The following is a 26,746-nucleotide window of genomic DNA, read 5'->3' on the forward strand; positions in this document are numbered from 1 at the left end:
TTATGTTGCGCGTATTAAGTTCTGTGTTGTATTGTTAATTTTCTGTGTGATTAAAAAGGCTTGAAACTGACCCTGATAATATTTCTTTTATCTGCTGCTTTTCTTGCCAACATATGATACATCAAGGAACTAGTCATGTGAAATCCACAGCAGCACACTAGAGAATAACACTTTATTCATTCTTTTAGAGTGCACTGGAATATTTGATGAATACTGTTTGGGCTGTGTTCAAATACAATGTTTCATAATTATCTATGATTTTGCACATCGAACAATGTTTTTGTGTATATTTAACACAGCTTATGGGGGAATAAACAGATATTGTTTCAACACACCTGGACGCAGGAACTTAATCAAGGTACTCGACTCGCCTCCCTTCCATCGATGTCTGAAGATTCGATGAGTTTGATTGTGGAATGTTCTATACCGCAAACTTTATTAGTCAGGAAATACTAGACTGAATATTCAAAACTGACTTTTGGTAAAGATAGTGTACTGTTTGTGTTTAAAAAAGAGCTCAAGCAGTTGAAGTTTGGTCTTTATTGTGTTTGGACATCCAAAGCAGAAGAAACGCTAAGAGTCACAAAAAAGGCAAAACAAAAAGTCATGATTGCTTGGAGCTAATTAAATAAAAATAATACACTTAAATATATAATTATGTTTAACAAATTCAATAATTTAGCTATACAAACACATGTACTAAGACAATAAGTCCATAAATACAGCCAATAAATAAGATAAAAGTTTAAGGCAGTTTACAGCAGGATTTGTAATCCAAAGGCATTAGCGGCTACATGCTAACAATTTGTACAAGCTAAATTACAATATAAATAAATTAAATGACAAAATAAACATTCTATAGAACAAAAATAAACAAAATGACAAGATAAACAAGCTACATTACAAAATAAACAATCTAAATGACAAGATAGACTAAATATTTTTATGAACATTTTCGCCATTCTTTAGACTTCTAGAGCAATATCACGTGATAGTGACATTTGGAATGTGGGTGGGGCTTTGTATGCTGTGTAGCAGCCGGAAGTGACGTTCGCTGCTTGTGTCCATGGCAGCGGCGTTGCTCAGTTTGAGGCGGGCATAGTGCGCGTAATGCATGTGCGCGGAAGCTAGGTGTTTACGCAGGTGGGAGTGACCTTTGAACTTTTTGTCGCACTGGTCGCAGTCCAACTGTTCATCCTCCGAACCGGACTCTAACGGTTCTGGACTGGACGTTTCTCGGCCAGTGGAAGTGGGGAGGAACATTTTGGTCAATTTGGGTTTGTGCCAGCGACGGTGTGAGGCCAGGTTGGCGGGGCAGCTGAACACCTTGGCACACTCTGGGCAGCGGTACTCTACCCGAACTATTCTGGAACACCTGTGCTGGGCCAGGCTCAGCGGGTCCCGGTACGCCTCCCCACACAGCTGACACACAAACTCACCGTCACCCTCCGGAGGCTTCCGGTCCACCAGAACCTCCTTAATCCTCAGACCCAGTACAGGCGAGGTGGTGACGTCATCATCCAAGGGCAGCTTCCGCATTGATTTGCTTCTCTTGGTGGGCGTGGCTTTCACTTTGGTCCGCTTGGTCCCCACCGTGGTGCTGGATTCGGTTCGGTTGTTCATCTTGAGGTCCACCGGTTCGAAGAGGTGGTCCTGAGCCGTGAGGGCAGCAGCCGTGGCCGGGAAAGACTCGGAGCGGGTCAGCGAGCCCAAAGTGAAGTCCTGCTCTTTGCTGACCGGCCGTGTCGGGCTGGACAGACACCGGTACATCACCTCCGGGTCGCCGAACTGGACCCCCTTAGTAGTCCTCTCTAGAGCGGCCGGCCAGCAGTGGGGTTTCAGCGTGCGCACGCGCTCGTGCACGGGGGAAGGTGAAGACTGCAGATCATCTTCCTCATCCTCGGTTCTGAACCGGTACGACACCGGAATGGACCTCTTGCTCCTCTTCACCAGGAAGCCCCGAGGCATGCTGGAAGGCACTGTGTGTGTGTGTGTGTGTGTGTGTGTGTGTGTGTGTGTGTGTGTGTGTGTGTGTGTGTGTGTGTGTGTGTGTGTGTGTGTGTGTGTGTGTGTGTGTGTGTGTCAGAGTGTGTGTGTGTGTGCGGGTGGGAAGCAAGGGGCCCGTGTGCATAAGCTTCTGCTTGGATTCTAATGGATTAATCATTGCTGCTTCTTTTTAACACCACTTTAAACCCCCTCCCCTCTCTCCCCTCCCACTCGGGCGCCTCTTTCGACCAATCACAAGCAGCCAACCCCTCCTGTATTTGTGATGTGAGGAGGAGGATGATCCCCCCCAACACTCACCATCAACTTGATCACTTCCTGGGCATACGCACTCACACACACGCACTTACGCACTCACACTGACACACACACACACCCGCATGGTGACAGTAGTCCACGCACACACACAACAATGCTTTGTATCAAATCATCGCTTTATTGTCAAGCAAAATATTGACAAGCCCTGGGGGGGATAAGGACAGGGGTTCACATTAGGGGGGTCACTTTGGGGTCGTGTGTCCAGACGTGTGCTGAGGGCAATCATGTGTATTTTGGGGGGCAGGGTCCAAGTAGGTCAAAGTGTGATCTGCATGAATGTTCATTGGGGATCAGATGACATATGGTCATGTGACCGGTGCAGCCACTCGAAGTGTCGGTGGGCTCATTCTGGAAGATAATAATCATGTTAATACATTGTCATGCTAACATGTGTGAGTCTTATTAGCATATAGCTGTAAGGACGATGATGTTTCAAAAACATGTGAACAATTCATTTGACCTAAAAAGTGCAGGCAGAACCTGACCATGTCTTGCGAGAACAAGTATTTATTTAAAAAATGGACCACATAAGTGTACCTAATGAAGAGTTCAATTATTGCTCTGCTACCAGAGCCAAATTGACAACACATTCTTCATTGCATTGTTTGATCAGCTGTTTTACTGTTGTATGGCATGCACCATTTGAAAACAATTAGGTGTGTAAGTTACACATATACAAAATCTTTCTGTGTAAATAATACATTTCACAAATATATATCCGCGGCTTATAGTCCGGTTCAACTAATATATGGAAAACATTTTGTTGTTTTTAATTGAGTGGATGCATCTTAAGTACTGGTGCAGTCTATAATATGGAAAATACAGTAAATATTGAATGTTGTGCTGCAGACATATTTTAAATGAATGATTGAATGCTGTCATACATCGCAAGACTTTTTAAATCTACTACTATGTTTATAATAATCAGTATGTTATTTACTATTCAATTATACTTTGTCACTGATTGGATATGGATATCACATTGTCTCACAGAGTGTTGACAGCAGATGGGTTATATTTGTAACTTATGGGTTTTGTAGTTTTTTGTTACTGTAACTTTGCCCATTGTTCGGTTTTTCATCTGTTTTTTGTGTTTGTAAACCTTGCTAGGCCTGAAAATTCACACCTGAAACAGATCAGGCCATTAGGCCCTTTTAAGCAGTGCTCTACAATCATTGGTTGTGGATCACAATCACTATGAAAGACGTGATGACGGAGGGATAGTTTTTAATGCATTCTAAATATTGAATAAATGTAAATAAAAGTCTGCTTGGGATCTGCACTATTCCGCCAGTAAAATCCAATAAATAACCATCAAAAACACAGCAACAATACTCCATTTAATTTCGTGACTTGAATATTAACCAAGTATTAATGATATTGTTATTATAGGTGCTAACACAGAAGAGCTATTCATAGCGGCGCCGTGATTCACCTCGGTCGACGTGATCAATTCCGTGTCTCACTATCTTTACATCATTGAGGGGTCTGCTGCTTTCTCACTTCCTTGCTCCCTGTAAGTTGTATGTAGATCATGCATCTCACTTGGACATGAGACGTCTGGGTAGGTAATTCGACAGGTTGGGACTCATTGACCGCGAATTAGGACATGGAACTGGCAAGGATGACAACGAAAAGCACTTGTTCCAAAATTCCCCCAAAAATGGAGTTCCCCTTTAAGTTAATGACACTAAATGAATAAAGTGTCAATGAATAGACACTTTGATCATCGACACTTTGGACACCTTTGTCAGGATTCTTGAGGCAATTAATGAGGTGTCAATGACTAAACTGCCAATAAATACATTGTCAAAAGATAGTCAATAATTAACTACGCATTGCATAAATTGCCAATAAATGAAGTGTCAATGAATAAACGACATATCAATGAAAGAAGAGTTTAAAAAAATTAATTGTCCATGAATAAAGTGTCAATAAATAAAGTGAACCTGGTGCAGTGATGTCATTAGTCCAGAGGACAGGTGAACATGGGCAGCAGGTTGCTGTTGAAAGACAAATATTTGGCAGCGCTCCTCCTGAGCGCTGCTTTACTGGCGTCGTCCTTCATCACAGCCTGATGATGAGCACTGTCCTCCACGGCAACCATTTGCTTCAACTCGCTTTCCTGTAAGGGTGAACAAAGCATCACTCAGCCTGGATGTCTCTTGAAGTGTAACCATATACCATAATCACAATTCAAAAGCTTATTTTAAGGGGATGGTTTTTGGACACGCTCTGCTGCCTGCTTTCAAGGAGTGCAGAAGTGTCAATATTTGCTCCTGCTTGCTCACTGTTTGTTTTTTTGCTTTTAAATTATTCTACAAGCCTTGAATATGAATGTATTATGTTTCTTTTAAGTGAAGCAATATTCCCTGAATCATTTCAATGCTCTTTTTTTAAGGCTTTTTACAATCCATCTGATGAGCCAGCGACAACAACCTTCTCAACATGGCTGAAGAAGTAACCCAAACAAAGTCTGCCTGTGATAGTTGTAGTGTGATAGTTATAGTCATAAGTCTAAAAGAAATTTGTCCGTTACAAGTAATTGTGTTTTTTTTTGGGAAGCGAAAAAAGACTCAATGAGACACTCCTAGTGGAGTCCAATAATAAGAAGTCCACAATTACCTCCAGATCAAAGACTGTTACATACAGGCAAAAGCTGAATGATACCATGTCTTTTCAATAACTCTGTAAAGACACCTGCAGTGGACTTGGTGCTAGGCCGAAGCCAAGTGAGAACGTTGGTATCTATGGACATATCTAACATAAACATAAGCAGAATGGTTACTTGCAGCTATCCATGTGGTATCGACTCTCACCTCACAAAGCAGCTACTTGACGTCCTGGCTAAACACCAAGGGATAAAACAACTGATGTTATGTGTGCATGTGGTTGAAGTGTATGTCAGAAACCAACAGTCTGAAGGACTTTAATAAACTAGTTAAAAGTGTTTATAAAGTGGAATTTTCTACACCCATCACTCTCAAACTTCGACAGAAAGAGAAACAAATTCATCTGGCTGCTTCAGCTGAAAACATGGCGTTTCATAGATTGTGACTCCAGAGGACTGCATTTTATTGACAACTTCAATCTCTTCAGGCAACAAGAGGATCTGTTTCAGGGGAAAGGCCCACACCTGAACAGAGGTGGATTGAGACAACTGACGGATAACCTCATCCACGCACTGAGGTATCAGAATACTCGTGGACGGGATGCTGGGCTGGCCCAGGAGGAATAGAAGGGGAGCGGAAGAAGAACTTCTCCGCTGCCACGCAAGAACTACAGCACCTCCAGAATTCCAAACACAAGATTCTGATGCAGGAACTCTTGCATCACTATCACCTTCATCACGACCCTCACCACAAACCTGGTTCAAAACCGTTACATCTACCCCCTCCAGAGATTCTTCACTGCGTTTCTTCTCCCAACCGTCAACCATTAGACTTCTAGACCTTGAAAGATTGGTGAAATCAGGGATTAAAATGATTCCCCTTACTGCGGACATGGCGCAATCAATTTCCCCCCCAGTGAAACTCTAGCTCATCTCAAACACACAGTACTCCTTGTCTGAGCTTTAAGTAACAAACCATTTTATCATACAATTTAGATTTTATGTTTTTTAACTGAGACATGGCTCCAAATAAACACAGCAAAAGTAGCTATGATTGAAACTACTCCACCTCACTTTAACTATGTGTTTGAGACAAGAGAAAACCAGAGGGGTTTGAGTGTGCCATATTCAGGGACAATAAACACACCCACAAATTGTCATTTGTTTTTTTTTTATTTAATTATTTGAGTATGTGTCATTAAAAATGGAAACAAAACAATCAGCCATACTTTATATCACTATTTACAAACCAGTAGAACATTCTAATTATTTTTTGATGGTTTTATGGAATTACTTTAAGTTGTGTGCACTGAGTTTGACTGTATGGCCATTATAGGGGACTTAATGTGTGTGTGTGTGGATGTAGCCAATGACAGACATGGTGAAGGGCTCAGTGCTGTCCTTGAAATGTTGGGTCTAACAAAGCATGTAAACGAGCCCACAAACAGCAGAGGCCACACTTGTGATTTGATCATTACTAAGCGTCTTGCTATTTCAAATGTGAATGTTATCGATGTTGCTTTATCAGATCATTTCTGTGTTTTCTTTGACCCAAACCAGCGATTAGGTCTACGGTTGATGGGGAAGACTCATAAACAACAGGATAGGGATGCAGTTTAGGGAAATTATAAGGTTTGAAAAAAACCTGTATGCTAAAGTTGATGATTTATTGAACTCATATACATCAAGAGTTGAAAATGTTTTGGACGCCATTGCTCCTGTCAAGGTTGCAATGGTCAAAGTAGAAAAAAGTCACCATGGAGAAATGAAGACTCGGTCTGAGCACAGAAAAGGGAGTGCCGCAGAGCTGAACGGAAAAGGCGCAAGTCAAAGCTCCAAGTTCAACACATGATTTACAAAGAAAGGTAAATGTGTTCAACCAGACTTTGCGTAGGACAAGCGAAAAATATTTTTCTGAAAGAATCACAAACTGAAGAAACAACTATTGTGTCCTGTTTGCTACGGTAAACAGATGAGCAACCCCTCCAATTTCACTTCCAATAGAACTCATTACTACATGAAAGAGCAATGAGTTTGCAATATTTTTTCATGATAAAGTTTAAGGCATTACAAATGTAATAATTCCTGGAAAACAAATAGTTACTTTCCTGTCAGCTCGTCAACTAGAGCTGGCACATTTCACTCCTGTCACTGACAAAACAGTTGAAGAAATCATCCACAGTCTGAGACCATCAACATGCTGTCTTGCTGAGTTACCCACTAGATTTAAAAAGTCTGAGCTGAGCTGTTTGTTACCACAATATGCTCATCTAGTTAACATCTTCCTTCAGACTGGAACATTTCCAAAGGCCTTAAAACGGATGTCATTAAGCCCCTCTTGAAGTAGAATAGTCTTGATACCACAGTACTGAACAACTATTGGCCCATATCAAACCTTGAATTTTTGGAAAAATCCTGGAAAAACGTTCTATACCAACAGCTTAATGAGTTTCTCCTCTTTAACAATGTGTTTGATGATTTCCAATCAGGCTTAAGGCCCAACCAAAGCACCGAAACAGCGCTGATCAAAGAGACAAATGAACACGGACACAGGAAAAGTCTTGGTCATGGTTCTGCGTTTGACACGTTTGATTAGAATATCTAATGTCAGTGCTTAGAAAACTGGGTGAGAATATCTTGTTCTTTTCTTGACTGGTTCAAGTCCTATCTCGATAATTGGACATACTTTGTTGAAATTCGTAACTGGGTCTCTGACCAAATCGTTATGACTTGTGGAGTTCCTCAGGCCTCGATTCTTGGACTCCTATTGTTAAAATTGTGCATGCTGCCACTAGGCTAGCTCATACGCAGCTTTGATGTGTCCAACCACAACTATGCAGATGACACATGTGTCACTGACAGCAGGTAAATGTCGGCCTGTTGATTCACTTTGTCACTGCGTGGAACAGATCAGTGTGTAGATGCAAAACAATTTTCTTCAGATAAATTTAAGCAAAACTGAGATATTTGTATGTGGCCTACAAAAGCAAAGAGAAACTATTATTAGTCACCTTGAGACCCTCTTCCTGAAACGGAGTAATAATTTTAGAAAGTTAAGGGTGAGAATGAACTCAGACTTAAACTAACAGTCACATTAAGTCAATAACATCAACAGCTTTCTACCACCTGAAAAAACGTAGCCAAAGTCAGAGGAATAATGTAAAAATCAGACTTAGAAATACCAAGCCATGCCTGTGTCTCTAGTAGGTTAGACTACTGTAATGGCCTTTTCATTGGGTTATCTTAGTGAGCTGCAAACCGGCTGCCGTACATCCAGGGTGCAGCTGCTTGAGTCCTGACTAAAACCAGGAAATACTGTATGACCATATTAGTCCAGTGCATAGGTTACTGCACTGGCTTACTGATGCTTAAAGAATAAACTTTCAAACAACTTTGGTTGTGTATACATTTTTAGTACATCTCTGACATATTAGAACTATTTGAACCATCCCGGTCTCCTCAGGGAGTGGTCTCCTCCTGGTGCCCAGAATCAGGACAAATCATGGTGTGGCTGCATTTCAGTTTAATGGTTTTAAAGTTTGAAATTGTCTTTCGGAAGATTTGAGACGGGCCTCAATTTTGGCAATGTTCAAATGCAGACTTTTGTTTAACTGTGCATATGACAACTAAAGGTATTTTAGCTACAAACTTTGATTAAAATTTTAATTTGATTGTTTTTATGATGATTAAATTTTCTGTTTTAATTTGATTCATGATTGTTTAATTTTTGACTTCTTCCAAAAATTTTTAAAGCACTTTAAATTGCCTAGTGCATGAATTTTGTTCCATACATAAGCTTTCCTTGCCTTACCATGTCGGCAATATTATGTCTGCATAAGCAGGTATCATGACTTACAGGAAGTGTAATGTATTCTATGTATATATATATATATATATATACATATATATATATATATATATATATATATATATATATATATACATATATATATATATATGTATATTTATATATATATATATATATATATATATATATATGTATGTATATATATATAGTATTTATATATATATATATATATATATATATATATATATATTAAGATGGCAGCGACAAGCACATTCATAAAAACATAAAATACTATATATATATATATATATATATATATATATATATATATATATATATATATATATATATATATATATATATATATATATAAAAACATAAAAACATAAAATACTATATATATATATATATATATATATATATATATAGTATTTTATGTTTTTATGAATGTGCTTGTCGCTGCCATCTTAATACAAAAAGGAAAAAGTCAGTGGCGGCATTTTTTTTTACCGTTCTTGGATTACAAAAACTTCAGCGTTTATGTGTGAGTACTAAAATCAGGAACATTATTGCAAGAGAGATAATTTAATAATAATAATACATTTAAAAAAACTAAATGAATACTTTTAAGAATAAATGAATGAACAAAGAAATTAATAATTGAATGAATAAAGAAATGAAGGAAGTAATGAATGAATAAATGAATGAATAAATAAATAAATGAAAGCGAGTCTAAATTAATAAATATAAGGAATAAATAATGAGTGAATTCATTAATAAATTAATGAAAAAACAAAACAAATAATGAATGAATAATTAAAAACTAATGAATAATGAATGAATAAATGAATGACTCAACGATCGAAGAACAAACAAACAAACAAAGAAATGTGGCTGCTAAGATGTACAGTATATCCATTGATGAAAAACTTCTCCAAAGTGGACTTTCAGATAAAACAGAAAAAATATCATACTTTTACTTTTAAAACAAATTAAGTTTTCCTACTTCACATACAAATAAAAGATAAAACTACACGTTATTAGTATTTCATGAAAAAACAAAATAAATACACTGTTAAATATTTGATAACATCATTTAAAAAAAGTTAGTTATTATCTTCCTTTCTTGATAGCTTAAAGCTGGGGTACCTAAGTTACAAATGTATATCCTTTAACTAAAAAAAAATCATATTAGCATCATACAGTATGACGTAATAACAGAAAGTATTTTGGGGAAAAAATGTACGTCTGTGTCCTTTCTGTGTCTTATAACTAAGTATTTTAGTAAATAAAACCCCGGAAGACAAAATAATTTGTCTTCCTGGCAGCCAACCCGTCCAGAGTCAAGAGAAAGGTGGGGTGAACCGCGCCCACGAAAGGAACATCCTTATTGGCTGACGCGATATAAGTGTGTGCACGGTTCTAACTTGTTTGCAGTAAAGCATGGCTGCCGAACACCCACCTGAGAAGATCGCAATACCTGCGCTTGCCTTTAAAGCATATACTGCTAAAAAACAACAACAGAGGAAATCATAGGAAGAAAAGAAAACTGCTGTAAATCCAAAATAAACAAATAGAGCCGGAACTCAGTTAAATATTGTGGTCTGGCGTATTTGAGATGGAGGGCCTTGCGGGCCGGCCTTGGACTCATTTTGGACACGCATGTGGCTGTTTTCCTTCTAGACAGGTGATCTAATGTTCAATTTTCCTATATTTGTGTTTATCCTTTTTTAAGTGGCGAACTAGGGGAACCTTTGATGAAACTTCAGACTGTCAACAACCTATGTGTGTGCACATACAGCTATCTCAGCGAGGTGCGCAGAGTGGGGTGCAGGATTTGCAATTTGAATGCCTGGTGAAGATTCAAGAACCCCAGCTTTAATGACCGATCTGTAATAACAATGATCACAATGTATGAACATGAATTTAAGTAAAACTAAATTCCAAATGTGTCAGTGGCTCGCTAAGCACAAACCTCCCTGCGCTTCATTGCTGTGTATGAAGGTATGATTGTGAACAAACACATGAATGCTTACAGTGAGAGTGTTGGCTGAAGTGACGTAAACCAGCTCTTCCTCAAAGTCACAGAAACGGTCGTGAAAGATGGCCAGACACCAGCTTTGCTTGAAGAAACTGTAACATGGGGGGCAGAAACTCAGGATCAGGCTGGGAGTTGATAAAGTACTTGCCTTATATAACCTTAATCACAAAAGTGTAAATACATCATCGGTGACGCGCATTTTGTCTTTCATATTACTCTTGTAAGAAGATGACAATGAGCAAGTGTGGAACTCGCACACTTCTCCATGTTCATTGACTTTAACGGGTTCTGATAAACTGTCATACGCCCCAATTACTTTACAAGTCAGCTGACCAGCAAGAGGGGTTGAGTGAGAGATACGGCTGGTGGGAGGTAGGGAAGAGGGCTTCTTTGTCTTGTCCCGCACTGTCCACAAAGACAGATTGGCAAACTGCATAAACAGATTAGGAGGCGGGGGACAATAGTCTGGCACAGGTCGTTTGTATTGAAATCTCAAAAGCAGGTCACCTGCTGTTTAACAAACACACACACACACCCACACACACACACACACACACACACACACACACACACACACACACACACGCGCGCAGGTATACAGAAAAGAAGACAGGTGAGTGGTGTGGACCTGTAGAGGTCCTGGATCTGGCCCAGGTCGAGACGAACCAGAAGCTGACCCAGGAGCGTCTGGTGCTTGCCGTACAGACACAGGAGGTTTGGGACGGGAAGGGGCTTTAGGGACAAACAGGTAAGTGTCTCCACCAGCTGGTTTTGGTCCAGATGCAGACAGAGATAGTCTCCCTTCTCTGCCTGTCCAGTCGCCACGTGTCGACCCTGTTGGTAGCACGGTGTGGCGGGAATGGTGGGGTGGGAGTTGGGGTGGGGGGGGGGGGGGGGGGGGTGTCCATCATTCAGTGGGGAGGTGGATGTGGTCAAAAAAGAAAGACGTAAACATACGTGTTCAACAGAAGTTCCTGACTGGCTGCTGGCTGCTGGTTTGGTGACATGCAGAAAGTTTAATCTTCCCGGTAACTTCCCACCTGCACACACACAAACACGCCTCTGCTTACTCAATGGACACTTCAATAGGTACACCACCTACTGCATGAAGTTTTTGGATTCTTACAAAGATACACTTCTTGTACATGTACTATAAGCATGTGTATTTACAGTAGGTAATATGACAAACAGATAGTGTTATTTTGTTTTCTACATGCTTCTAATGGAAACAGAATTGTGCTGGATACTGACTAAGTGATCTTATGTGTGGTACTATAATATATATACAGTATATGTGTGTATGTGTATATGTATACATATATATGTATATATGTACCGAGGATGTCGTAGTGGTTTGTGTTGTGGTTATTGCAGCCCTTTGAGACACTAGTGATTTAGGGCTATATAAGTAAACATTGATTGATATATGTATACATATATACCTATACACACACATACACACACACATATATATATTTTTTTATTTATATATATATATATTATATATATATTTTTTTTTTATTTTTTATTTTTTTTATTTTATTTTATTTTTTTTAATATGTGGAAGTAGTGTCAAAGCGCTTTGAGTACCTTGAAGGCAGAAAAGCGCTATACAAGTACAACCCATTTATTTATTTATCATTTATATATATATATTTATATATATATATATATATATATATATATATATATATATATATATATATATATATATATATATATATATATATATATATATGTATATATATATGTGTGTATCTTAAAATGATGACAAAGGTCTGTAATTTTCATCATAGGGACACTTCAACTGGAAGAGACAGAATGTGAAAAAAAAAATCCAGGAATACACATTGTAGGAATTTAAATAATTTATTTTGTAAATTATGGTGCAAAACAAGTATTTGGTCAACCATTCAAAGCTCTCACTGATGGAAGGATGTTTTGGCTCAAAATCTCACGATACATGGCCCCATTCATTCTTTCCTTAACACGGATCAATCGTCATGTCCTCTTAGCAGAAAAACAGCCCCAAAGCATGATGTTTCCACCCCCATGATTCACAGTAGGTCTGGTGTTCTTGGGATGCAACTCAGTACTCTTCCACCAAACACGACAAGTTGAGGTTGTACCAAAATGGATACATGGATGATACAGCAGAGGATTAGGAGAATGTCATGTGGTCAGATCAAACCAAAATAGAACTTTTTGGTATAAACTCAACTCGTCGTGTTTGGAGGAAGAAGAATACTGAGTTGCATCCCAAGAACACCATACCTACTGTGAAGCATGGGGGTGGAAACATCATGCTTTGGGGCTGTTTTTCTGCTAAGGGGACAGGACGATTGATCTGTGTTAAGGAAAGAATGAATAGGGCCATGTATCGTGAGATTTTGAGCCAAAACCTCCTACCATCAGTGAGAGCTTAGAATGGTTGACCAAATACTTATTTTCCACCATAATTTACAAATAAATTATTTAAAATTCCTACACTGTGAATTCCTGATTTTTTTTTTCACATTCTGTCTCTCAGAGTTGAAGTGTACCTATGATGAAAGAGACAGACCTCTGTCATCATTTTAAGCGGGAGAACTTGCACAATCGATGGCTGACTAAATACTTTTTTGCCCCAGTGTGTATATATATATATATATATATATATATATATATATATATATACATCAATCCATCCATCTTCTTCCGCTTATCCGAGGTCGGGTCGCGGGGGCAACAGCCTAAGCAGGGAAACCCAGACTTCCCTCTCCCCAGCCACTTCGTCTAGCTCTTCCCGGGGGATCCCGAGGCGTTCCCAGGCCAGCCGGGAGACATAGTCTTCCCAACGTGTCCTGGGTCTTCCCCGTGGCCTCCTACCGGTTGGACGTGCCCTAAACACCTCCCTAGGGAGGCGTTCGGGTGGCATCCTGACCAGATGCCCGAACCACCTTATCTGGTTCCTCTCGATGTGGAGGAGCAGCGGCTTTACATTGAGCTCCCCCCGGATGGCAGAGCTTCTCACTCTATCTCCAAGAGACAGTCCCGCCACACGGCGGAGGAAACTCATTTCGGCCGCTTGTACCCGTGATCTTATCCTTTCGGTCATAATCCAAAGCTCATGACCATAGGTGAGGATGGGAACGTAGATCGACCGGTAAATTGAGAGCTTTGCCTTCCGGCTCAGCTCCTTCTTCACCACAACGGATCGGTACAACGTCCGCATTACTGAAGACGCCGCACCGACCCGCCTATCAATCTCACAATCCACTCTTCCCTCACTCGTGAAAGAGACTCCTAGGTACTTGAACTCCTCCACTTGGGGCAGGGTCTCCTTCCCAACCCGGAGATGGCATTCCACCCTTTTCCGGGCGAGAACCATGGACTCGGACTTGGAGGTGCTGATTCTCATTCCGGTCGCTTCACACTCGGCTGCGAACCGATCCAGTGAGAGCTGAAGATCCTGGTCAGATGAAGCCATCAGTACCACATCATCTGCAAAAAGCAGAGACCTAATCCTGCGGTCACCAAACCGGAACCCCTCAACGCCTTGACTGCGCCTAGAAATTCTGTCCATAAAAGTTATGAACAGAATCGGTGACAAAGGACAGCCTTGGCGGAATCCAACCCTCACTGGAAAAGTGTCCGACTTACTGCCGGCAATGCGGACCAAGCTCTGGCACTGATCGTACAGGGACCGGACCGCCACAATAAGACAGTCCGATACCCCATACTCTCCGAGCACTCCCCACAGGACTTCCCGAGGGACACGGTCGAATGCCTTCTCCAAGTCCACAAAGCACATGTAGACTGGTTGGGCAAACTCCCATGCACCCTCAATTTCAAGAACCCTGCCGAGAGTATAGAGCTGGTCCACAGTTCAAGAACCCTGCCGAGAGTATAGAGCTGGTCCACAGTTCCACGACCAGGACGAAAACCACACTGTTCCTCCTGAATCCGAGATTCGACTATCTGGCGTAGCCTCCTCTCTAGTACACCTGAATAAACCTTACCGGGAAGGCTGAGGAGTGTGATCCCACGATAGTTGGAACACACCCTCCGGTCCCCCTTCTTAAAGAGAGGAACCACCACCCCGGTCTGCCAATCCAGAGGTACTGCCCCCGATGTCCCCGCGATGCTGCAGAGTCTTGTCAACCAACACAGCCCACAGCATCCAGAGCCTTAAGGAACTCCGGGCGGACCTCATTCACCCCTGGGGCCTTGCCACCGAGGAGCTTTTTAACTACCTCAGCGACCTCAGCCCCAGAAATAGGAGAGTCCACCACAGATTCCCCAGGCACTGCTTCCTCATAGGAAGACGTGTTGGTGGGATTGAGGAGGTCTTCGAAGTATTCCTTCCACCTATCCACAACATCCGCAGTTGAGGTCAGCAGAACACCATCCGCACCATACACGGTGTTGATAGTGCACTGCTTCCCCTTCCTGAGGCGGCGGACGGTGGTCCAGAATCGCTTCGAAGCCGTCCGGAAGTCGTTTTCCATGGCTTCCCCGAATTCCTCCCATGTCCGAGTTTTCGCCTCCGCGACCGCTGCTGAAGCTGCACAGCCTCTGGCCTGTCGGTACCTGTCCACTGCCTCCGGAGTCCTATGAGCCAAAAGGACCCGATAGGACTCCTTCTTCAGCTTGACGGCATCCTTCACCGCTGGTGTCCACCAAGGGGTTTTCGGATTGCCGCCCCGACAGGCACCAACTACCTTGCGACCACAGCTCCGATCAGCCGCCTCGACAATAGAGGTGCGGAACATGGTCCACTCGGACTCAATGTCCCGCACCTCCCTCGTGACGTGTTCAAAGTTCTTCCGTACAGTATATATATATATATATATATATACTGTATAAATATATATATATATATATATATATATATATATATGTGTGTGTGTGTGTGTGTGTGTGTGTGTGTGTGTGTGTGTGTGTGTGTGTGTGTGTGTGTGTGTGTGTGTGTACATGTACTGAATATATTTCATTAGGGACCTTGAATCATTGGATTTTTGTAGATGGGAACCAGTCGGTCGGTGGCGCCTGGTGTCTCGTCAACCGGCTCCAGTGTGGGGTCGAAGTGGGTCAGCAGCATGGCTGCCAGCTCCTGGCCCACCTCCTTGGAGTTAAAGTTGGCGTGCGACCACTCCTCGCTGTAGTACGCGCGAGAGAATTTGGTGAGCGGGCCAGCACCCCAAATTGAGGGGTCGTTGGTGTGGAACATGGCGTCGATGACCAGCCGGCCGTCAAAGACCAGGAACGAGCTGCTGATGCTCCTGAATGCATCGTAGTCCACTCCTTTATTGGAAAGGTTGATGAACACCTGACAAGAAGACAGGACACATGTGTGCAGGTGATGATCATACCGATCCACGGGGAACTTAACTTACTCCGCATGGCAGGTGGAGAGGTTCTGAGGCGGTGCTGAAAGATACCGACATGAGAGGATCAGGATGACCTCCATCGTTCATGTTGGTCAGCACGCAGTCCCGGTGGACATGAACCCTGGCCTTCTGCAGGCGCGACATCACAGCTTTCTCCACAGCGGGGTCAACAAAGTAGGAAACACTGGGGTCTGCGGGCAGGGCACTGTAGTCGTTACTCTCAGGTAGTGTATCGTTGGATGCGTCACAGTCAGGAGGCAGGTCATTGGACGCTTCAGACTCGGGATTTGGGTCCTTGGATGCTTTAGAATCGGAAGGTGGGTCATTGGATGCGTTAAAATCTTGAGGTGGGTCATTGGATGTGTTACAACCGGAACGTGGGTCATTGGAGAAGTCAGAGTCAGGAGGAGGGTCATTAGACGCTTCAGAGACGGGATGTGGGTCATTGGATGAGTCAGAGTCAGGAGGCGGGTCATTGGATGCGTTAGAATCGGGAGGTGGGTCATTGGATGTGTTAGAATCGGGAGGTGGGTCATTGGATGTGTTAGAATCGGGAGGTGGGTCATTGGAGGAGTCAGAGTCAGGAGGCAGGTCATTGGATGCTTCAGAGACGGGATGTGGGTCATTGGATGCGTCAGAGTCAGGAGGCGGGTCATTGGATGCCTCAAAGTTGGATGCGTCACAATCAGGAGGTGGGTCATGAGATGTGTCAGAGTCAGGAGGCGGGTCATTTGATGTGTCACATTTGGGAGGCAGGTCATTGGATGCATCAGAGTCAGAAGGTGGGTTATTGGATGCGTCACAGTCAGGTGGTGGGTCAATGGATGCGCCAGAGTCAGGAAGTGGGTCTTTGAATGCGTCGGAGTTGAGAGGTGAGTCTTTGGATGCGTCAAAGTCAAGAGGCGGGTCATTGAATGTATCAGAGTCAGGAGGTGGGTCATTGAACACCTGAGCGTCAGGCAGCGGGTCATTGGTTGTCTCAGAGTAGAGAGGCGGGTCATCGGATGTGTTGGAGTCGGGAAGCGGGTCATTGGATGCATCAGAGTTGGGTGGCGGGTCATTGGATGCGTCAGAGTCAGGAAGCATGACATTGGATAAATCAAGAGGTGGGTCAATAGACGAGTCAGGAGGCGGGTCATTGGACGAGTCAGAGTTGGTAGGCGGGTCTTTGGACGAGTCAGGGGGAAGGTCATGGAATGTGTCAGAGTTGGGAGGCGGGTCATTGGATGCTTCAGAGTTGGTAGGCGGGTCATTGGAGGAGTCAGGGGGCAGGTCATGGAATGTGTCAGAGTTGGGAGGCGGGTCATTGGATGCTTCAGAGTTTGGAGGCAGGTCATTGGATGCATCAGAGTTGGTAGGCGCGTCATTGGATGCAATAGAGTCAAGAGGCGGGTCATTGGACAAGTCGCAGTCAGGAGGCGGGTCATTGGACATCTCAGAGTCGGGAGGTGGGTTACTGCAAATGACACCTTCCAGAGGAGGCAGGACCAGGTGAATACAGGCACCTCGCACTCCAAGACGGAGCAACGTCTCCACGGTGGTGAAGACATCAATGCTGTTCCCGTAGACAATAGCGTTATCTAGTGAGAAGGACAGTGTTAGCGTGAAGCTTCCAAACTGGCATCTTAATGATAAAACATAATAAAAACGAGTGCAGAAAGAATATTTCCCGGATGAGTATTTTACAAAAACATTATTGAAATCATTTAGAATTGTTGCAAACAAGACTGAAACCTGAAGAGCAAAAATGGTCACTGTCCATGGTACTGACTCCTGTGATGTCAACATTAAAGACCGGCCAGCATTAAAAGAGAGAGAGTGTGTGTGTGTGTGTGTGTGTGTGTGTGTGTGTGTGTGTGTGTGTGTGTGTGTGTGTGTGTGTGAGTGTGTGTGTGTGTGTGTGTGTTTGTGTGTGTGCGTGTTTGTGTGTGTGTGTTCACGTGCGTGCGTGCATGCGTGTGTGTATATACCTTTCTTCCCTGTAAAGTTGTCAAGCAGCCATTGGCGGGCGGTTGCACAGTCATGTTGGTCATTGAGAGTGAAGAAATTCGACGGTACCGGCCCGGTGTACCTGGGGGGGCAGGACAGCCCTTGATGATGCTCGTTTTTGTCCTCCTGGTTCGGATCCAGTAGTGTTGGACACGGAACCTATAAGAACAAGAAGAAGAAGAAACACAAAGTATGTGATGAACAGAATCAGAATCAAAATCAGTTTCACTGGCCAAGTATGTATAACACACAATTAGTGATAATCTTCACAAATAGTGAAGATTTAAGAGATTTTAATGTGTATTTCTGGATATGAAACATTAAGCATAACTCACTTGGTACTGCAGGCCGGTGCAGAGGACAAGGTAATCGTAGGGAATCTTAGCACCACTGGACACCAGCACGTGTTTGGACTTCCTGTCAATGGCGACCATCTTGGCAGCGATCTCTGTGACGCAGGAGCGTAGTGGCAACTGTTGCAGGGCGCCACTGCTGTAGGCGTGGCTGCAGGAGGCGGTAAATCATGTTCAGAAACAGCATGTTCAATACAGGGCTGGTACAGCACGTACTCGCCTCGTGGACAGGAACTTTGCGCCTTGGAGGTTGCTGTGGTCAGGGAAACCATGCGTTGAGATGAGGGTGAGGTTGTTGAATCTTAGGTGGGGACTGCAGAGACATTTAGAATGACTTAGCACTTTCTGCTTCCTGGAGGGTCCTAATACTTAAGTCCACGTTTGTATAAAAACAAAAGTGCAGCTAGCTGGGCCGCGTCAGAAACACTTACAACTAATGTTTTTTTGTTTGTTTGTTTTTTTATGAGTCCCATCCATCCACTCAGGCAAATCATATTGTTGATGTAGATGCCCATATTTGCTTTACAAAGGGCAAGTGTGGTATATTTCTCTTGTTGACCTATTTGTATTTTATTTAATGAATATATTACTTGATTAAATGAATTTATCACCCTTGTTCCTGTTGGGTCCTGGTTAGTGCCGTGCATGGTATCTCCCGCCATCAGTGTGTGAATGTGTGAATGTGTGAATGTGTGTGTGTGTGTGTGTGTGTGTGAATGGGTGAATGTGGAAATAGTGTCGAAGCGCTTTGAGTTCCTTAAAAAAAAAGGTAGAAAAGCGCTATACGAGTACAACCCGTTTACCATTTACCATATTTAGTGCTTTGCGCAGCTTGACCAGAGCAGGAGAGAATAGAAAGAATAAAGAGCGGGACAAGACACAGAGAGACAACAACAAAAATAACAACAGCAACAGAACTACATCAGCAAATATGATATATACAAATAAATGAAGTGAAGTGAATTATACTTATTCAGCGCTTTTCTCTAGTGACTCAAAGCACTTTACATAAGGAAACCCATAACCTAAGTTACATTCAAACTAGTGTTGGTGGCACTGGGAACAGGTGGGTAAAGTGTCTTGCCCACATGACACAACAGCAGTGACTATAGAATGGCAGAAGTAGGGATCGAACCTGCAACCCTTAAAGGTGCCATATGTAATAATTTCATGACAAGTCATCATTAAATGGCTCTGATATGTCAAAAGGCATTAATAAATCATGTTCTCTTTAAATACCTTTGTGAAGTGAAGTGAATTATATTTATATAGTGCTTTTTCTCTAGTGACTCAAAGCGCTTTACATAGTGAAACCCAATATCTAATTTTTACATTCAAACCAGTGTGGGTGGCACTGGGAGCAGGTGGGTAAAGTGTCTTGCCCAAGGACACAGCGGCAGTGACTAGGATGGCGGAAGCTGGGATCGAACCTGCAACCCTCAAGTTGCTGGCACGGCCGCTCTACCAACCGAGCTATACCATTTTATAACTGATAACGGTAGTTCGGCCGGCATAAGCTAGTTTTAAAATTAGATTTAGAGCCCCAAAATATTGTTATTGTTTTAATTATGATGCCCCGACCTCCACCGTTTGACCAATTTAAAAGTCAGTGAGTGTGCCACATTCAGGTTGCCAGTTACGCACCGCCCTCTTCTTTGAGCTACTGCCACTGGTAAAGTTACTAAATATGTCAGACCTTAGTACATCTAAAAGGCATCATTATGATTCTCAACTTATTCATAACAAAGCCAGGAACAAAACAAGGATTTGTATCGGGGATGCCTTCGAAAGATGGATTCCATTGAAGGCTCAGAAGATTTTTTCACCTGAAGCCAAACTTGCTAATTTCCTCCTTGATAGGTAAGTAAGGCATTTATGTTTTCTTATTACTTATGGAAATGAACATTTCAACATTTCATATGTAAACTATATTGTCCAATACAGTCTATGACCTTGTCTAACAAAGCTAGTATGTTCGTGCAACAAAAGCTTGGGGTGGTCGGTGCTCAGCTCCTAGTGTAAGGCTTAGCATGCCAGCCCGGTCAATGACACATTGACATACAGGCTAACGGGAGAAATATATGCCTGTAAGACTGTATGTCGATGTGTCATCGAACTCAAGTGGCAAAATATATTTTCGACAAATAAAACCTAAGTGGATATGGGTAGTGTAAGTGCATATTTCATTGAGGAAATGCATTCCAACATTAGCACGGCTATTTGCGGTTTCTGGTACTGTATGTGCATCAGGCCCTAATGTGGTGGTATTTGCTTGGCACAATATAATGCGTTACATGTAATGATTTTCTACTTAGTGTATTGGCATGGTAGTAGGCTATATGATTTATGTTTAACACGGTTTCCACGTAACGTGGGTTGGCTCATAGAAGTGCATTCCCACGCTGTCGCAAGCGACTCCAGCATCATTGCCTCCGCGACCTCCAGTTGGCCAATGCACGGGCGGCCATCAGGAGACCGCCACGCCAATTACCTGACTCTTCCCTGATGGTTGCGGGGACACTTGGTCTGGCGACCCACCGTCTTGTCCTTCCGCCGCTCTTCCGCGACTTTGGACTTTTTTTTGTTTTGTTTTTTAGAACGTCTGGTATCCGTTATCGGAAGGGGGGGATACCGTCAGGCTTGTCACTGACAGTTTGGCTATGTTCAGGTTTTTCTCTGCTTGTGTTTTATTTCCTGTCAGCGCTCTTATTTTGGTTCCATTTCCTGCACATCTTCCTGAGCACTCGGTTCCCTCACCTGTCCCCGACTGGCAGTCTGGCACACCTGGTGGCAATTGCCAATCCGGCAACTATTTATAACTGCCTCGCCCTTCAGTCAGTGCTTGAGGATTGTTAGCTGTTTGCGGTTTGCTGTCTCTTGGTTCCCCGTATCTTATAACCTGTTTCCTGTTTTTTGTTTCCTGTTTGCTGGTTCCTGTTTGCTGTCTCTAGTTCTCCTTGATTCCTGTATCCTGTTGCCTGATTCCTGTTTTCCTGCATTTCCTTTGAACATTAAAATCATGTTTTCCTACAACAAGCCATCCATCTCTGCACCTTGGGGTTCGTCACCAACACTTCTTGACAGCACCCATTGCAATGACCCCCCAGCAGACCTGCCGCAGAGATCAGACATGCACGACAGACACGCCAAGGCAGCAACACACATATACACAACAAACCACAAAGGAAAAAAAAGAAATACATAAATAATAATCATAATAATAAATACATACATTAAACAAATTATAAATACATAAAAATAAAACAAATACTTTACAATTAAATCAAATTAAACAAATACATTACAATCACAGGAAATTAAACAAATAAAATTAAACAATTAAATGTTTTTACATACATTTAAATACATTTAAAAATCGATTAGAGAGGGAATACTGCATGGCAGCTGGGCAGCACTGCCATATAACAACTATAGCCAATGTTGTAAGAAGTGATCTAGAAGGAATGGAAGGCATAACAACAGGTTTGTTGTGTTGGTGGAGAAGTGATGTAATGATGCAAGCAGCATGAGACAATGTTAGCATGCTAATCTGCAGCAGAAGGTGGATTGAGGCACATTGTTACTGTCTGCATGCAAATGAGGCGCCGTGCTCCGCTATCAGGCGTCGACAGACGGCGGCCGTGACCCTGGAGCTGGACTCAAGCCCAGCCAGCTCTTTATCCATCTGACCCCATGCTAGATGGTAAAAGGGTGGGGGGGGGATTTACTGCTGCTGCTGGAATCAGTGCGCGGGGGCTGGCCAGGGTTTGGGTAGGGCTGATAAGGGCCTCCAGCAGGCTGATCCACCATTCACCCTAGCCTTTAGTCATGGCCTCATTAGTCAACTCATTAGCGGCAGCTAACATGGACGCTGACAGGGAGGCTAATTAAAGGCGACCTGCGCCACACATGCTCAACACCAAACAGCTGCGCTCTCCACTGACGCCTTTGCCATTTTGCCAGCCGCCACTCAGCAAAAGTGCCCTGCTTGCCTGGCAGCTATCAGCTGGTCCAGGATCAGCAACCTGCCGCTTTCTATTTCAATAGTAGACTACTGTTAGAGCCAAACACACTTTCTGTCTGTCAAATTGATGACGTCACTAAAGGGATTGGCTCCAAGGCCAAGTGCCTGTCTATTTAGGGAGGAGTCGGGATCTTGCTCAGGTGTTGCTGAGTAGAGGCGCAACAGTTTTTGACTGTGCCAGGTTAGTGTTTGTTTGTTCCCGTGTATTTTCTGTTTTTGTACAAAGTGTATTATATAAATGTGACTTTATGATATTAAATATTTTTGTTAAACATGGACACAATTTTGGACATCAATTATTAGCCGGCTGCACACGTCTGAACTAGCTTCATTTATATTCGGCAACCAGTAGCAGTAATATAATAGGACTTTACAGCTACAATTAAGTCAAAAACTGTTGCGCCTCTACTCAGCAACTTTGGATCCTGTGGAAAACCAATCAAGGCAAAATTTACCTCAAGCATTTCAATCATTTCAAGGCAACACAATACCAGGTGAACTCCACACTGTATTACAGAGGCAAAATGAAATGATTGCACTCCTGGTTCAATCACAAACCTCCCAATTACTTCCACACAGACAAATTCCGTTTTTTGAAGGTGACCCATTGCAGTTTCAGGCTTTCATAAAAGCTTTTGAATATTGTATAGAGGCAAAAACCAATGATCGTGGTGACTGCTTATACTATCTGGAGCAGTTTACCAAAGGACAGCCCAGAGAGTTGGTGCGTAGTTGCCTCTATATGCCTACAGAGAGAGGCTATGCTACAGCAAAACGCCTACTAAGGGAACACTTTAGAAATCCTTCAAAAATAACAGCAGTCTACCTGGACAAAAGTATGGCATGGCCAAACATCAAGTCTGAGGATGTAAAAAATCTCCAAGCTTTTGCACTGTACTTGCGAGAATGCTCCAATGCCATGAATGAGCTGCAGTACTTGGACGAGCTCAACATGCCAGCTAGCATGAAGATGCTCATACAAAAGCTTCCATACAAATTAAGGGACCAGTGGAGAGGAAAAGCAGCCGACATTGTTGACCAACAAAAGCGACGTGCTTGTTTCACAGACATTGTTACATTTAGTGAACAGCAGGTCAGAATTGCTTCAGATCCTGTCTTTGGCGACATTCAGGACATCCCTCAAAATAAAACAATAACCAAACCCAAGCCTATACATCAAAGCAAATCACAGTTCAGAAGGAACAGTTTCGCAACTCATGTGACAGTTGCCACTAGACTTAAACCGGATCCACACCTCAATAAATTTGTGAACACCTCCTGTCTTTACTGTAAAAGTGAACATGCATTGGAGCACTGTCCGATACTGGAAAATAAGGCACACAGGGAAAAGCTTGACTTTTTAAAGGAAAAAGGCCTGTGTTTTGGTTGCCTGTGCACAGGGCACCTGAGCAAGAGTTGCGACAGGCGCATCACTTGCTCTTACTGCAACAAGACGCATCCCAAAGTGCTACATATGGACAGGAGGCCTCTGGAAAGTGGAGAAAATAGCCAACTTCCAAAGGTAAAAGCAGATAATTTTACTACATCATCTACTTGTGGCCATACAGGGGCTGGCAAATATGGAATTTTACCTATCCTGCCCGTTCAAGTGAAGTACTCAAACGGCAACAAGATAGTCCAGACATATGCTTTCCTAGATCCAGGAAGCACAGGGACCTTCTGTTCTGAACAATTGGTAAACAGGCTGAACACAGAAGGCCGAAAAACAAAAATCCACTTGCGCACCATGGGGCACAGTAAGGTGGTCCCGAGCAGCCTTGTAAATGGTCTGGAAATCTCTGAGCTTACTTGTAGTAAGTTTTTAGAGCTTCCTGAAGTCTTCACTCAAAGGCAAATGCCCGTGTACACAAACAATCTGATTAGTGAGGCAGAACTTGATAAGTGGCCTTACCTCCAAGGCATCAAAATTCCTCGGATAACTGCCGACGTGGACCTGTTAATTGGTACCAACGCCTCCAAGTTAATAGAACCACGGGAGGTGATTAACAGCCACGAAGATGGACTTTATGATGTCAGAACCCTATTGGGGTGGATAATTAATGGGCCATTACAAGGCAATGACACGCATAATGGGAGCCCCACAGTTACTGTTAACCGCACAATTGTTAACAGTTTGGAGGAACTGCTTATGAACCAGTACATGCATGATTTCAATGAGCAGGGTTCCAAAGATCAAGAGGATATGTCAAAAAAGGGAAAGAAGCCCAAGATAGAGAAGCCCAGCAGGAAGACATCAAAAAGAAAATGGAGCGCAGATGACAGTGACGATGAAAGAAAAGTCAGTCGAATGCGAACAATACGCTAGGCAGTCTCCAAGGCCGTGTCGAAACAGCGGGAAATCCTTCTGGGTGATGGAGGCCGTGAGGATGAAGAGCAGGATGACCCAGAGGAAGCTTACCTGGATCCTGATGAGTCTGGCAGTGATGAAGACTTCATGGTGGAAGATGACGAAGACAGCGACTATGGCAAGTCTAAAAAGAGAAGAGTTCCCCGAAAGAGGAGGAAGAAAACGATCCCAAGAGTCCTTTGGGAGAAGAAGAGGAGGAAACTGAGAAGAAGAAAAGCTCTCCTACCCCCAAGGTGACGAAGTAAGCTGATGGCAAGGAGTAGGAAAAGAAGACAGCTACAGTCTACATGGACTGTTGGTAATAGATCACCAGTATTAGATGTGCATGAGGAAATGCAGGCTGTGAATGTGAAGGCATGGGGTAAAATAACTGCATTATTGCAAAAAGGGAACATAAAACCCTAAGAGTGTTTGTTTTAGTATGATGGCTCTATTTTTGTTTTATTTATGTCAAATTGAATTGCTCTGTTCATCACGCCAGTAGCAATTAGGAGCTGGTGTGTTAGAGTCAAATACACTTTCTGTCTGTCAAATTGATGACATCACTAAAGGAGTTGGCTCCTAGGCCAAGTGGCTGGCTATTTAGGGAGGAGTCAGGATCTTGCTCAGGTGTAGCTGAGTAGAGGCGCAACAGTTTTTGACTGTGCCAGGCTAGTATTTGTTTGCTCCCGTGTATTTTCTGTTTTTGTACAAAGTGTATTATATAAATGTGACTTTATGATATTAAATATTTTTGTTAAACATGGACACAATTTTGGACATCAATTATTAGCCGGCTGCACATGTCTGAACTAGCTTCATTTATATTCGGCAACCAGTAGCAGTAATAGTATAGGACTTTACCGCTACAACTACTATTACATTGAAATATTACCACTATTATAATACTTTTCTAACAGTAGCATTTTAATAGTATATATGATAATATAGTACTATTATAAGACTGACCCACTTGCCTCTTCCTTGGATTTTTGAAATTTATTTAAAAAAAAGTTTTTTCCTATTTTGACCTACACTGTATTACTTTTAACAAATAATACTATCCATCCATCCATCCATCATCTTCCGCTTATCCGAGGTCGGGTCGCGGGGGCAACAGCCTAAGCAGGGAAACCCAGACTTCCCTCTCCCCAACCTCTTCGTCTAGCTCTTCCCGGGGGATCCCGAGGCGTTCCCAGGCCAGCCGGGAGACATAGTCTTCCCAACGTGTCCTGGGTCTTCCCCGTGGCCTCCTACCGGTTGGACGTGCCCTAAACACCTCCCTAGGGAGGCGTTCGGGTGGCATCCTGACCAGATGCCCGAACCACCTCATCTGGCTCCTCTCGATGTGGAGGAGCAGCGGCTTTACTTTGAGTCCCTCCCGGATGGCAGAGCTTCTCACCCTATCTCTAAGGGAGAGCCCCGCCACACGGCGGAGGAAACTCATTTCGGCCGCTTGTACCCGTGATCTTATCCTTTCGGTCATGACCCAAAGCTCATGACCATAGGTGAGGATGGGAACGTAGATCGAACGGTAAATTGAGAGCTTTGCCTTCCGGCTCAGCTCCTTCTTCACCACAACGGATCGGTACAATGTCCGCATTACTGAAGACGCCGCACCGATCCGCCTGTCGATCTCACGATCCAGTCTTCCCTCACTCGTGAACAAGACTCCTAGGTACTTGAACTCCTCCACTTGGGGCAGGGTCTCCTCCCCAACCCGGAGATGGCACTCCACCCTTTTCCGGGCGAGAACCATGGACTCGGACTTGGAGGTGCTGATTCTCATTCTGGTCGCTTCACACTCGGCTGCGAACCGATCCAGCGAATAATACTAATAAATTAATAATGTGCATTACATATTGTCACGTGTGGGGGG

The 26,746-nt window shown here is 43.1% G+C and overlaps 2 protein-coding genes across 2 annotated transcripts in view; both read right to left on the bottom strand.

The window, feature by feature from the left end:
* Positions 1 to 611: 611 nt before the first annotated feature.
* LOC133553317 (insulinoma-associated protein 1a-like) lies at positions 612 to 2,135 on the bottom strand. Its single transcript, XM_061901381.1, has one exon. It carries the CDS (start codon positions 1,966 to 1,968, stop codon positions 985 to 987), a length of 984 nt encoding a protein of 327 aa, XP_061757365.1. The 5' UTR covers positions 1,969 to 2,135; the 3' UTR covers positions 612 to 984.
* Positions 2,136 to 2,438: 303 nt separating this feature from the next.
* The window catches only part of cfap61 (cilia and flagella associated protein 61), a 55,274-nt gene continuing 30,966 nt past the window's right edge, over positions 2,439 to 26,746 (bottom strand). Inside the window, exons 16-26 of the mRNA XM_061901380.1 lie at positions 18,717 to 18,809; positions 18,479 to 18,647; positions 18,125 to 18,302; positions 17,469 to 17,734; positions 16,161 to 17,132; positions 15,766 to 16,093; positions 11,740 to 11,822; positions 11,411 to 11,616; positions 10,778 to 10,874; positions 4,272 to 4,447; positions 2,439 to 2,670 (exon numbers count right to left, since the gene is read on the bottom strand). Coding sequence (XP_061757364.1) covers positions 4,289 to 4,447; positions 10,778 to 10,874; positions 11,411 to 11,616; positions 11,740 to 11,822; positions 15,766 to 16,093; positions 16,161 to 17,132; positions 17,469 to 17,734; positions 18,125 to 18,302; positions 18,479 to 18,647; positions 18,717 to 18,809 — 2,551 coding nt within the window. The 3' untranslated portion in view covers positions 2,439 to 2,670; positions 4,272 to 4,288. The remainder of the gene's footprint in view (positions 2,671 to 4,271; positions 4,448 to 10,777; positions 10,875 to 11,410; positions 11,617 to 11,739; positions 11,823 to 15,765; positions 16,094 to 16,160; positions 17,133 to 17,468; positions 17,735 to 18,124; positions 18,303 to 18,478; positions 18,648 to 18,716; positions 18,810 to 26,746) is intronic.

Source organism: Nerophis ophidion, linkage group LG05, assembly GCF_033978795.1.
Source record: "Nerophis ophidion isolate RoL-2023_Sa linkage group LG05, RoL_Noph_v1.0, whole genome shotgun sequence".
In the NCBI taxonomy this organism is placed as follows: Eukaryota; Metazoa; Chordata; class Actinopteri; order Syngnathiformes; family Syngnathidae; genus Nerophis; species Nerophis ophidion.

Coding starts and splice junctions, on each gene's coding strand:
- LOC133553317 (XM_061901381.1), bottom strand. CDS start 1,968: ATGCCTCGGGGCTTCCTGGTGAAGAGGAGCAAGAGGTCCATTCCGGTG.